The 13755-nt window shown below is 44.8% G+C and overlaps 1 protein-coding gene across 3 annotated transcripts; it reads left to right on the forward strand.

Moving 5' to 3' along the window:
* The first annotated feature begins 1005 nt into the window (after positions 1–1005).
* Positions 1006–12420, forward strand: ING4 (inhibitor of growth family member 4). Of its 3 annotated transcripts, none has more exons than XM_053371042.1 (8): positions 1006–1124; positions 2480–2551; positions 2705–2871; positions 3065–3179; positions 5582–5690; positions 6395–6542; positions 9257–9318; positions 11685–12420. In XM_053371042.1, exons 1-8 carry the CDS (start codon positions 1088–1090, stop codon positions 11722–11724), a joined length of 750 nt encoding a protein of 249 aa, XP_053227017.1. In that variant the 5' UTR covers positions 1006–1087; the 3' UTR covers positions 11725–12420. The 3 variants fall into 3 exon arrangements, with proteins under 3 accessions (XP_053227017.1, XP_053227018.1, XP_053227019.1); XM_053371043.1 differs by having other exon boundaries at positions 5585–5690; XM_053371044.1 differs by having other exon boundaries at positions 1007–1124; positions 6398–6542.
* The last annotated feature ends 1335 nt before the right edge of the window (positions 12421–13755 follow it).

Raw genomic sequence — 13755 nt, forward strand, 5'->3', positions numbered from 1 at the left:
CTGCAAGAATGTCATCTTTTTTTTGGAGGAGCTTTGTGTTTGGCATTGATATGGAAGAACGCCAGCGCTTTACCAATCGTCTGCACTTCATTTGAAACTGGAATATGGTGTTTGCTTTCCACCATCAAGCCCAGAAAACGTTCAAGTTCCCAATATGTATCTCCCACACAGAGGGATACAAAAGTTTGGACAAGCCAGTGATTGCAGAGGGCAGAATAACAGCAGATCATGAAGCACTTGTGCTTCCTGTTTTGTCTGAATCCAAGTTACACCCAGGGCTATTGTTAAGGCAGTATCTACCGTTAGCTGCCATTCCTTCTCCTGCTAGGAACCATTGAAACTGCAGTTTTGCGAAAAATTATCAGGCCCCACCCCTGTTATGTACTGAGTTGAATAGGATCCAAAATGCAGCAGTCTGATTGGTCCTAGAACAATAGGATCCAAAACGCAGCAGTCTGATTGGTCCACAGGAGCCACCCAATCCAGCTCCAGGTGGAAGTGAATCCGCAGCCTGATTGGCCTACAGGAGAATCCCGGAATTAGCCAATCACGTGCGGCCCATTGTGTAAATAATGTATATAAAGCAGATATTGTGGGGGAACTTTGATTCCTCCTCACCACTATGAGCTGAATAAAGAGCATGAAATCCACTCTCGACTCCGAGTATATTTCACTCCCCAAAAAAGAAAACACTACGATTCCCAGGATTCTCTGGGAGGGAAACCCTGTTAAATTGGTATAAAACTCGCATAAACTTGTACTTGTTGTTGGAAATGCTTGTCACTGAGGGGAAGGAGACACTCCAAGATCCTGGCTCAGCAGCCAGACATGTATTTCCCCCAAGCAATAGGCTTGAAGAAGTGGATTAGTGGTCTGGATCTATTAGAAACACAATGGCTGCCTCCCTTTGCAGCGGAGGACTAAGGGGAGGCGAGCTGGGAAGCGAGCGGAAGCCACCTGGCCTAGAGGGGCCGGAAGTGCCTCTGCCGAAAACAGGAAGCTGCTCCTGTTTAAGGGCGGAAGCGAAGCCAAGGTGGGCGGAGCTGGCGGGAGGGGAAAGAGCCCGTGCGCTTGGCTGGAACCCAAGATGGCGGCGGGGATGTACCTGGAGCACTACCTAGACAGTAAGAGCGGGCGCGGGGCTCGGGCGGGACGCGGCTCGAGGCAGGCGGCGCAGGCGGCTCCCAGGAGGCGGCAGAGGCCCCGAAAGCCCGCAGTCGGGGGAGGGGGGTCGAGGCACCTCATATTCCTGCGTGTGGGTCAGTTCACACGTTACGGCAGCAGCCGACCCGGGTTCGCCCGGGTTCCTTTTTAACAGGGCGCTGCGGCTTAATCCCTCAATGTGCTCAGTGGTTCCAGTTCCTTCCCTTCGGGTTCGTTGTCTGTTTGAGTTTAGCCCTCATTCTGTTTTTCATCCCCCCCACCCCCCAGAAGGAAGGGTGGAAGAAAGGAACTGCTTGATATTGGCATTGGTGAAATTTAAATGTAGTAATGTTTGCAAATTCCACACCGCCTCCCTCCTCTTCCCACATCCACAGTTTGGCTCTGCCCTGCTTAAAATATGGCAGTGCACTCAGATACTGCTGGACACAAAAACCAGCTTTACAAAACACACATGCACAACAACCACTGTATTGTGCTTTGTTGGTTAGTCTGTGTGTGTGCAAGCATGGGGGAAAGCGTATGCAATGCTGGCACCTCTAACATGGCTCAGGACCTCAATACCTTAAGGACCGCCTCTCCCTATACAAACTGACCCAGACCCTAAACACCCTTCTCTATGCCCCTCATCCCAGAGAGGTTCGGAGGGTGGCAACAAGAACAGGTCTTTTCTGTGGTGGCTCCCCAGAGAGGCTTCCTAGTTACCCATGCCTAAATAATCTATGGTCTGTTAAAACTGGAGACACTGTTATTATGATTATTTTATCATGCGATTATGTTTTCCGCTCCATAAAATGTGTTCTTAATGTTGTATACTGCCCTGGGATCTTTTGATAAAGGGTGATATATGAATCAGATTATTATTATAATATGACAGCCTATCCAGACATGTAGTCTATTGACATGTGTTTTAATCTGTTTTTTAGCTTATCATTTATTTTAAGCATTTTTTAATGTTTATAAGATCGTTATTTACAGATAATGTTATTGTTCTGTTATTTTTAAAAATGCTTTGAGGTTTTATTGCAGTCAAGCCTTGTGAAGTAAACAAAATGTGTTTTAAGGTGTGCACCTACAAATGTAAAATATGGTTGAGGTAAATGTGGGTATCGTATGAGTATGCTAGTCGAAGAGCCGAAATTGGCTGCAGCTTCTTTTCAAGTATATGTTTGGTTAGGAAACTATTCAGTCAACATGGAGTTAATGTTGAGCGTACAGTAAAAGAAAGTATAAATGAAGGTGTAAGAAAGAAGTAACACAGGCAGGTCCCCACCAAGCTGATCATCTTCTCCATCTCACACTTTCCCTCTTTCTCTAGGCATTGAGAATTTGCCCTTTGAGCTGCAGAGAAACTTCCAGCTCATGAGAGACCTGGACCAACGAACAGAAGGTAAGTTTGCAAAGCCTCTGCTGATTGAGATTGACTATATAAGTCTTCTTTGTCACACATGAAGAACAAATAAACCTGATGCTCGTATCCCTTTCTGTTTGGTGTCATGCCAGAGTGCTCTGCTATAATGCTGCACCCTACTTTTGCTTTCAGATCTCAAATCAGAGATTGATAAACTGGCCACAGAATATATCAGTAATGCACGGACGTTGTCTTCAGAGGAGAAGCTGGGGCTCCTCAAGCAGATCCAAGAGGCCTATGGGAAGTGCAAGGAGTTCGGCGACGACAAAGTGCAGCTTGCAATGCAGACGTATGAGATGGTACGAGGGGGCCTGATTAGGTGGGGCTTTTTGGAAGTCTTTGTGAAGAGCCTTCATCCAAGCAGAATTGTATCTCTTTGGGCAGTTACTTTCTGCTGCCATTCTATTTGCCTTTGTATAAGTCTTTGCTCTCTTGGTGGTTGGGACATATTACCTCAAAAATAACTCTCTCCCCCTCTTACCGTGTCTGCAGGTAGATAAGCACATTCGGCGACTGGACACGGATCTCGCCCGGTTTGAAGCTGACTTGAAAGAGAAGCAGATAGAGTCAAGTGACTATGACAGCTCATCTAGTAAAGGCAAAAAGAGTGAGTTCTGGTTTCTGTAGAAGTGGCTGACATGAGGGGGGGAACAGGGGCAAATGAAAGATGTCCAGAAATGGTGATAGTAGAATTTCAGTCTTCAGAGCAAGGTACTATGAAAGAAAGACTGCATCCCCCTAAATCTGTTTTGAATTTATAACAAATCTAGAGAGGTACGGAAGAGGGAAAATTACTGAGTATTGACTGATTCCATCAGCAGATGGAACGCATTGGGTACCATCCACACAGTTGCTACCTGACTCCACCCAAACTCATAGTGGGGGGAAATGCTAATACAGTGGTACCTCGGGTTACATACGCTTCAGGTTACATACGCTTCAGGTTACAGACTCCGCTATCCCAGAAATAGTACCTCGGGTTAAGAACTTTGCTTCAGGATGAGAATAGAAATCGTGCTTCGGCTGCACGGCAGCAGCAGGAGGCCCCATTAGCTAAAGTGGTGCTTCAGGTTAAGAACACTTTCAGGTTGAGAACGGACCTCCAGAATGAATTAAGAACTTAACCCGAGGTACCACTGTAGGTAGACAAGGGGGGAAATATTTCATAATGGTGGCTTGAAGTACACTTGCATTGGCAGGGTAAATGTACATCTAGGCTGCAGCAAAGAGACATTTTCATACAGTAAGTAACTGTGCCTTAGAACAGTGAAGTCAACGAGCCAACCAAGAGGGAAGCCTACCTGTTGCTATCAAATTGGACATATTTGTAAGCGAAAAGTTGTGTCAACGTAGAATTTGATGTTAAAAGAAGACGCTTCTAAAAAAGAAGAAGAAAAGAGGATTGGTTAAAACAAAGTTAAGGGAAAGATGCTGACACCAATTTATTATTTATATGCTGATCATCTGGGCGGCTTCCAACAAATTAAAGCATCAGACACAGTAAAACATCGAACATTAAAAACTTCCCTGTACAGGGCTGCCTTCAGATGTCTTTTAAAAGTCAGATAGTTGTTTATTTCCTGGACATTTGATGGGAGGGCGTTCCACAGGGCGGGTGCCACTACCAAGAAGGCCCTCTGCCTGCTTCCCTGTAACCCCACTTCTCGCAATGAGAGAACTGCCAGAAGGTCCTCGGAGCTGGACCTCAGTGTCCGGGCTGGACAGTGCGGGTGGAGACACTCCTTCAGGTATACTGGGCCTGTATAGACCTTGCTCCCACCTTGACCTGCTCTATCCCATCATAGGAAGTAGCAAGTACTGCCAGGAGGTTATTTAAAAAGCATTGTAATAGAAACTCCAATTAAATGTATCCCACAGATTAGGAAAAAAATGCACAAATGAACCTGACAGAATGTAATTGTGATTTATTTAATTCAAGGAAGCTATAACAGGCAGGAAGGCTTCCTTTTAAAAAAAACTCTTGCATGTATGTTTTATAGTTATGTAAGTAGCAGGCGAAATTCTGAATATTAAGTGGCATATAAATATCTGAAATAAATAAAGTAGATTCTGCCGCAAACAGATTGGCAAAAATAGCATTAGGAAAACAAAAGATGCTGAGGAAAATCCACATAGCTTCTGCAAACAGAAGTCCTGCTGTAGCAACGTTTTAGAATTATCCGCTAATGCAACAGTGTCTGGGTACAGAACATAAAACAGCGTAGATGTAAAACGAGAGTTTTCAAAATAGAAGGAAGCAGTGAGGTATTCTACAGGTCTGCTTTGAGACCTGCACTGTTTGACTTGTTCATAAATTACCGTATCTGAAATCCTTTGTGAACATGAGGGCGAAGCTAACAGATGACACCAAATGATGGGTTCTAAAGAACTTAAAAACCAAAAGGATCTCTCCAGATTGGGCAACAACGAATGCCAATTGATATTCATTGCAAGTTAGCGCAAAATGACGGCCATTGGGGCAGAAAATCTTAGCCACATACACTAATGAAATCATAACTAGTTGTGACTAACCTGGAAACGGCTCGTAAGACCATGGTGGATAGTGCAGTGAAAACATGGGCTCAGTGTAGTGGCAGTGAGAACACCAATTTCCACATTAGGAGTTTTTGTGGGGGGGGGGGTGACTAGTGTACCATTTAAAACCAGCTACTAAGCAGCAGTGGGAAATGGCTGTTCTTTTCATGCCAGGCTCTGCCTGTGGATTCCCTGGAGGCATCTGGGCAGCTACCAGGAGAAGCAGGATGCCGGGTTAGGTGGCTCTGTAAGCTGATCCAGCAGGCTGTTTGTGTGCAGTGAGATTCACATTTGGCTTAATGTATTCAGATTGCTAATGCTGTGTTCCAATGCGGGGAGGGGGAGAGATTTATAGAGCTCCAAATTGTTTTTTTCTACAGAGATTTGAAAGCATCTCTATAGGCCAAATAAGCTCTGTTTGTCCCAAAGAGAGGTACTTGATTTGCCCCCCTTTTGTCCGTGTTGTGCACACAGAAGGCCGGGTCCAGAAAGAGAAGAAAGCAGCCCGTGCTCGCTCCAAGGGGAAGAATTCTGACGAGGAGGCGCCAAAGACAGCCCAAAAGAAGCTGAAACTAGTCCGCACGTGAGTGGGAAGAGGGGACAGGCAGAAGGCAGGGATCTGTGTTAGTAGATGTTACCAGTTTCGCCCAATGTCAGCTCTACTCCATTCTAGCACCATCCATGGTCGTTGTTGTGCCCAGAAACTCTGGCAGACTAGGTGGTCAATTTTCCTACTGGTGAGGATTGTGAAAAGTGCCAAGCTGGCAAGTTCTTTATTTCTTAAGGTAGTTGATTCCAAGGGACACGGGTGGCGCTGTGGTCTAAACCACTGAGCCTCTTGGGCTTGCTGATCAGAAGGTCGACGGTTTGAATCCCCGCAATGGATTGAGCTCCTGTTGCTCTGTTCCAGCTCCTGCCAACCTAGCAGTTCGAAAGTATACCAGTGCAAGTAGATAAATAGGTACCACTGTGGTGGGAAGGTAAATGGCGTTTCCGTGTGCTCTGGCTTCTGTCACGGCATTTCATTGCACCAGAAGCGGTTTAGTCGTTAATGCCACGTTACCCAGAAAGCTGTCTGTGGACAAACGCCGGCTCCCTCGGGCTGAAAGCGAGATGAGTGCCGCAATCCCATAGTCGCCTTTGACTGAACTTAACCATCCAGGGGTCCTTTACCTTTTACCTAGTTTATTCCAGAGTGAGGTGAGGGTGAAGGGGACGTTTTTTGATTGCAGGGGTCTGAGAGAAGTCTCCACTGATGACGTACTAACTCTGCTTTCCGTCCTGAAGCAGCACAGAGTACGGGATGCCTTCGGTTACCTTTGGAAATGTTCACCCCTCCGATGTGCTGGACATGCCTGTGGACCCCAATGAGCCCACCTACTGCCTCTGCCACCAAGTCTCCTATGGGGAGATGATTGGTTGTGACAACCCTGATGTAAGAGACTCTCTTAGGAGTTGAGGGTGTGGGGTGAGGGGGGCTCAGCTCTGGGGCAATGGGGACAGCTGCAGATGCGGGGAATATAAAGGGCCTCATGACACCATTGTGGAAGTCAGGATTCTGAAACTAGAATATAGTGGTCCCTCGGGTTACATACGCTTCAGGTTACATATGCTTCAGGTTACAGACTCCACTAACCCAGAAATATTACCTCAGGTTAAGAACTTTGCTTCAGGATGAGAACAGAAATCGTGCTCCGGCAGCGCAGCAGCAGCAGGAGGCCCCATTAGGTAGGGGTGCTTCAGGTTAAGAACAGTTTCAGGTTAAGAACGGACCTCCGGAACGAATTAAGTACTTAACCTGAGGTACCACTGTATTTTTGTTTATGACCTTAGTACAGATTGGCAACACTGTTTAAAATATAAAAGGTTCCTAAATTTTGGCTTGCTGTTCACCTTGCCTTGTTTCTGCTTTTTTTAGAAGTGAATGCCTAGGAAAAAGCCATGGATATGGGGCAGTTGTTTACTGTGTGTTTATGTATTCTTTCCCTCTGGACTCTTGCCAGGCCTCATGCAATAGTGCAGTTTTAGCTGAAGTTCTCTCTTGCCACTGCATGGTGCATAAGGAGTGCATCATGTCTGAGCAGCACAATTTGCCTCACTTTCCTCTTTCTATAAAAAAGTTTTCCTGGAATGTTGCCACATTATCTCTGCATGCCTTAGCGCTTCTTCAGCCAGTCCTTCAGCTCCCCTCCCTAAAGGAGCTGCAAATGGAGGTGGAAATGGCTTCTAGTGACCTGGCACCTGCAGTCACTGCCCAACCCGACAGCTTTCCTTTAGGCTTCGCAGCTGCAGTGTTCCTTGAAACACCGAGGCACTTGCTCTCTGAGCCATCCCCAGCAGGGTTGTCTGTGTTACACTTCCCAAACTTTGCAGCACTCACACCCCCAAATTGAGAGGCTCTGGGTTCACAGGTTCCAGCTGCTCAGTGAAACATTTCATATGTGTAACAAGTGGTAGGAGAGGATACTGGATCGGAGCCCAGCCCTGTCTCCATTTGAGTTTTGTGTCTTAATTTATCATAGACAGCCATTTGGTGATAACAGGCCTACTTCCAGCCTTCCAAATAGTTTCCTGTTTTAATATTCATTTATTTCCACATATTTCCTGGGTCTTCATCTACTAATCAGTTTTAAAAAATAAGTCCAAATGAGCATGTGCGTTAAAGCTTTTGTGTAGTAGCAGCAGTAGTAGTAATAAAAAAATAATAATAATTTTATTTATACCCTGCCCTCCCCAGCCAAGACCGGGCTCAGGGTGGCTAACAACCAATAATAAAAACAAGTTGATTAAAATACAATTTAAAAGATTAAGATACAACATTAAAACATTAGGATGCAGCCTCTTCACAGGAGGAGAAAGGAAAAAGAAAGAGGGGGAGGGACTCAAACTGATTCTAAGCCAAAGGCCAGGTGGAACAACTCTGTCTTACAGGCCCTGCGGAAAGAAATCAGATCCCGCAGGGTCCTGGTCTCATGAGGCAGAGCGTTCCACCAGGCTGAATCCAGTGTGGAAAAGGCCCTGGCTCTGGTTGAGGCTAATCTAACTTCCTTAGGGCCCAGGGCCTCTAGGGTGTTGCTATATATGGACCTTAAGGTCCTCCGTAGGGCATACCAGGAGAGGCGGTCCCGTAGGTACGAGGGTCCTAGGCCTTGAAGGGTAAGTGAGCAGGATCAAGCTTTAATTCTTCAATCTTCATTCCCAGCAAGTTGTATCTGCACAGGATTCATCAGTTCTTTAGGTAGATACGTATTTAGTTGTGTTAGCTACTGGCTTTGCAATTTGTGTAGCGTGACAGAGAAAATTATTATCAAACTGAATTAAAACACCAGTTATTTGTGTGCAAATGTACAGAATACATACAACACCCCTTAAAATTCAATTCAAATTTTAAAATTACACAACTATACAGTTTAAAACTCAGGACATTGTTGTGGCCTTATTTGAATCATCATCATTTGTATTCTGCCTTTCCAAAGTTAACTATGCTGAAGAAAGCTTGCAACATGAAAGCATGTACATAATTACAGCAATATAACAAAAGTAGTCATGAGCATAAATAAAAATATCTCTGTAAGCATACAGAAAAATAAACAAACCCCAAATGAATCATAAGGATTAACAATAAAGATACCAAAAAAACCCCCAATAACACCAAAATTTATGCATCACCAAAATAAAATCTTGACCCCCAACAAAAAAAACAACACCTAAATAATACTCCACCCCAAGAGTGCTTTGCAGGACTCGCAGCAAAGATGGTTGGTTGCAGCTGGCTAAATGCCCTCGCTGAGACAGTGTCAATTCTTGTTAGGACATAGAAGCTGCACTCGCTGAACTGGTTGATGGATTCTTCAGCAGGGATGATTCCACTTGTGTGTGTATTTCTAATGGGGTGTGTGTAACATAGCTTCAGAGTAGAGGGGGCAGATGAGCCCCATAGAGATAGATAGATAGATGGATGGTTAAGAAGCTTTGGGAGGGTCAGGAGCAAGGGAGAAGGGAATGTTCATTATGGAGTAGATTATGTACTGATCCTTTACAAAGACAGTGATGCCAAACCATAAGAGGGAGGAAAAGGGCTTGAAAGTGAGGCTCTGAAACAAGGGGTCACTAACTTTAAGCTTTTGTGCTCTTTATACCTTTCCCCAGTGCTCCATTGAATGGTTCCATTTCGCTTGTGTGGGCTTAACAACAAAGCCAAGAGGGAAATGGTGAGTGACTATTTGCTTTCTACAGTCATACCTCGTGTTGTGTCTGCTTCATGTTGCACCTTTTCTTGTGACGTCCCACAACAACCCTGATGTACCGGAATGGGTTACTTCTGGGTTTCACCGCATGCGCAGAAGCGCACAAACACGGCACTTCTGGATGTGAACTCTTTGAGTTGCAGATGTGCCTCCGGGATGGATTATGTCCACAACTCACGGTTCCACTGTATAGTGCATGGGTAGGCAAACTAAGGCCCGGTGGCCAGATCCGGCCCAATCAGCGTGTTTTTACATGAGCAGAATGTGTGCTTTTATTTAAAATGCATCTCGTGAGTTATTTGTGGGGCATAGGAATTTGTTCTCCCCCCCCAAAAAAAAAAATTATAGACAGGCCCCCACAAGATCTGAGGGACAGTGGACTGGCCCCCTGCTGAAAACATTTGCTGATCCCTGGTACAGTGCCTTATAAAATCTCTGTACTCAGCCCCCACTGCGCTCTGAGGCAACCGGAGCACTGAACATTTGGAGCTTGAGGAAAGATTGCCGTTTTCTGAAGACGGGTGCTCATTAGGAAAGACTAGCAAAATACACAGATAGAAGACTGCATTTCAGAGTTCACTGGGTGGGGGTACAAAGCCTTGCAGGACCCTCATTTGTAAGATATGAGCCTCCCAGCATCTAACTGGAGGTTAAGTTTTGCTGCCACTGCAACCGAGTACTATACCTTATCCCCACCCCCTTGGAGTGAATGGCAGCTATTCATGTATATGGGTGAAAGTTGTAGGGGTGTGCTTGGTGACTCAACTGGTGTGATGGCCCCAGCTACTGAGAACTGTTCCTGTACTCATCTGACTGCTCCAACCTTTCAAGAGTTTCTTATGCATACTAGAGTTTTGACCCTGTGAGTCCATAGCAATTAGGTTTTAAAAATATATTCAATATTTGTTCATGTCTATGTTACATGTACTTAGGCCTCTTGTATGTTGATAATTTGATGCGGGTGGCACTGTGGGTTAAACCACAGAGCCTAGGACTTGCCGATCAGAAGGTTGGCAGTTCGAATCCCCGTGACGGGGTGAGCTCCCGTTGCTTGGTCCCTGCTCCTGCCAACCTAGCAGTTCGAAAGCACTTCAAAGTGCAAGTAGATAAATAGATACCACTCCAGCGGGAAGGTAAACGGCGTTTCCATGCGCTGCTCTGGTTCGCCAGAAGCGGCTTAGTCATGCTGGCCACATGACCCAGAAGCTGTACGTCTGCTCCCTCGGCCAATAAAGTGAAATGAGCGTCGCAACCCCAGAGTCGTCCATGACTGGACCTAATGGTCAGGGGTCCCTTTACCTTTTTATGGATGTTGATAATTTGATGTTGATATTTTGATATTTCGTATATGCTTGTAACAGTAGTCATAGTAATAATAAAATAAAAATAAAACAAGCTGCCTGCCTGCAATATATTGTCAGGACTTTAGATGCTTGTATTGCTGGAAATTGTGAATTTTGGAGTCTCACTTTCTGGTACCATACTTGATGGATAATTCACTTGGTGACCTGAGAATATTACACTATGACGTGGCGAGAAATGTATATTGGACTTTTCTGGCAACACAAATGCTTTAAAAGATTATATGCAGTGACTTGCAAAAGCTCAGAACCAGAGAGAGTGTTGTTTTTGTTGAAAAGAGGCACCATCTCCATCCTTTAGTTGTACTTATCTTTTGTGGAAAAACCATTTTCTTCCAAATGCTCCATGCAGTCCTGGCAGACTACTGAAATCCAAATTCTAAAAAACACATTTACATATTTTTGAAACCTAGGCACAGCATTGAAGGAAATGTATGAATAGGGCCATCCTATGACAAGATGGAAAATCTGAGATGAAAAATCCAAATGACATCACTAATTAACATAAATTATGCTCTACTGGAAAATTTTCTTTCACTGGCTTTCCTTAAAGAAATGTTTTCCCCCAACTTACTACAATTCCCATCATCCCTTACCACTGGTACTGCTAGCTGAGGATGATGGGAATTGTAGTCCAAAAACAGCTGGAGACCCAAGTTTGGGAAGCCCTTCCTTAAAGGAACAGGAGCATCTGAATAAATGCATGGTGGATTGTACCCTGTAGGTCAGACAATACTGTCTCCCACTTTTAGTGGCACGCGTAATCCAAATGATTTTCCTACCCTGCCTCCTGGTAATGCAGTTTTTGTATACAAATTTACTCAGTTTGCATAGCACCTATTATATTGCTTTCTTTTCTTTTCTGCTTGCAGAATTGGGAATTTCTTAATACGCAATTCTAGATGCCTTTTCATTCTCAGACACCATTTGTTTTGTGATTGCTGCTTTTGCCTTGTCTCTCTGCTACAGGTTCTGCCCTCGCTGCTCCCAGGAGAGGAAGAAGAAATAAAACCTGCGTGTTCTGAGGTCCAGATGTGGTTACCAGAACACCCACCCCTACTCCTGGGCTTCAGCACCCTTCTCCCAGTTCCTGGGGTTTCATAGTTAGGGGTGGGTCTCATCCTGGGTGAGCAGAGCTACCTGTGAATGGTTTGTATCCATATGATGGTTCCTGCGTGTACTGAAACACTCACTGCTTCCCAGTTCCTCTGTGGCGGCAGCCCTTGAGGGGGAAGATGGACTAAGCCTTCTTCGCTCTTACAACCTTTTACCCTGAATAGGTTCCAAAGCTTGCATTAGCTCGGAGGAACCCAGACTTGCTGGTGGAAGAAGGAGTGAGACCTGAATAACAGAAGAAATGAAACATTTCCTCCAAAAATTTCTCATTTGTGTCCCAGAAGAGGGGCAACCAAGTCAAGCCCCTTGTTCAGTAAGCTGTGTAAGAAGATGGGCCTCTCGTGCCTCCCCTTCCCCCCCCCCACGACATTCCATTTCTCAAAGGGAGCGGAACCATTTAGAGCCAACTGGAATGGATCTCGTTTTCTTCATGAGGAGGAGCGCCCCCCCCCCCCCCGCCTGCTGAATGAAGTGTTTTGTGGATTTTTAAACGGAGGCCATCCAGAATTCACTCCTCTCTCGGTGGTGCTTGTATTGGGGGAAACCCCGTGTTGTAAAATATGGCATTAAATAAAGTCAATTCAACAAACTTTGTAGTGATTCTCGGTTGTGAGTAGAGGGGTGGGATTCACGGAGCAGGCAAGTCATTCAGAGGCATCTTCAGCACTTAAGAGCTCTAACTTGCCCGTCTTACCTGCAGTGGTTGTTTCTGATACCTAGTTTTCAATATTGCGATATATCACCAGCTAAACATCACGATATGCTGATATAGCACAATGTCTGAAATAAGGGCAGAGCACGGTTGCTGCTGCTATTATTTTATTTGTACCTCTCCCATCTTAGTTGCCCCAGCCACTCTGGGTGGCTTCCAGCAAATATAAAAGCATAATAAAATATCAAAAATTAAAAACTTGCGTGTACAACTTTGCTGCCTGCTTATGTCTTCTAAAAGTTGCATTTTAATAATGCAAAAAGCTAATACTGTAATTAACGATGGGGAATTCAACTGGTTATAGCAACAGGAGACAGACTTCACAAAAGTGCTTTTAAAAATCTGTGTTTTAAATTTTTTTAAGTATTTGGTAGATACCTAAAAGATAAATTGGGCACCAGACAAACATCCCAGGAGAGGGATTTTTACAATGGGGTGTCGCGGCCGAAAATGTGCTTTTCGTGATTATAAGGATGAGCCTGATGCATAAGGCAAACATCCGCAGTGGCGCCACCTGATTTTGGCTTTGGTCCTGCCCACTCTTGACTGGCTCCACAATGCAGCCCCCAACAGGCTACCCCCCAAGGTCTGGATCTCCCAACCCATGTAGGGCCTTATAGGTGACTGTGACTGAATTGGCCTTTTCCTCCACTTCCTGTCCTGACTGCCTTTCTGCCATCTTGCTCTCTTGGTTCCTACTTGCCTTCTGGTTTATACTTTCATTTATGTTGATGGTTCAGTTAACTCCCACAAATTTATGAAAGCCCAAGTTCTGCTTCATGCACTCTTTTTTTGGGGGGGGGATTAATTATTGCCATTTTGTGTTTTCTAGCTATTCTACTTAATAACGCTGTTATAACCAAATAAAGTCATTTCAGGTTTACTGTAGTTGAGACAAAATGAAGTAAATGGAGGCAAGAATGAACACAGGCATATTAACAATATACTGTATTTTTCCATCTGTAAGATGTCCCCTATTTTGGGGGACTCCAGTTTTAGAAAATGTGGGGAGATGTATCCGTGTATAAGACCCCCCCTATTTTTTGACATAATTTTTAGAGGGGGAAGCCTAGTCTTACGCACGAAAAAATATGGTAACTGTCTCAATGAGTACCCAAAAAGCCAGAGATAGTGCTATTTGTATAGATACTTGCATCTATTTCACTACCCTCTTTAAATTATCATTTTAATCTGGACTGGTGCTGCTTCATT

Source organism: Podarcis raffonei, chromosome 17, assembly GCF_027172205.1.
Source record: "Podarcis raffonei isolate rPodRaf1 chromosome 17, rPodRaf1.pri, whole genome shotgun sequence".
Taxonomy (NCBI): Eukaryota; Metazoa; Chordata; class Lepidosauria; order Squamata; family Lacertidae; genus Podarcis; species Podarcis raffonei.

Coding starts and splice junctions, on each gene's coding strand:
- ING4 (XM_053371042.1), top strand. CDS start 1,088: ATGGCGGCGGGGATGTACCTGGAGCACTACCTAGACA. Junction 3,180..5,581: donor ATCTAGTAAAGGCAAAAAGA/GTGAGTTCTGGT, acceptor TTGTGCACACAG/AAGGCCGGGTCCAGAAAGAG. Junction 6,543..9,256: donor TTGGTTGTGACAACCCTGAT/GTAAGAGACTCT, acceptor ACCTTTCCCCAG/TGCTCCATTGAATGGTTCCA.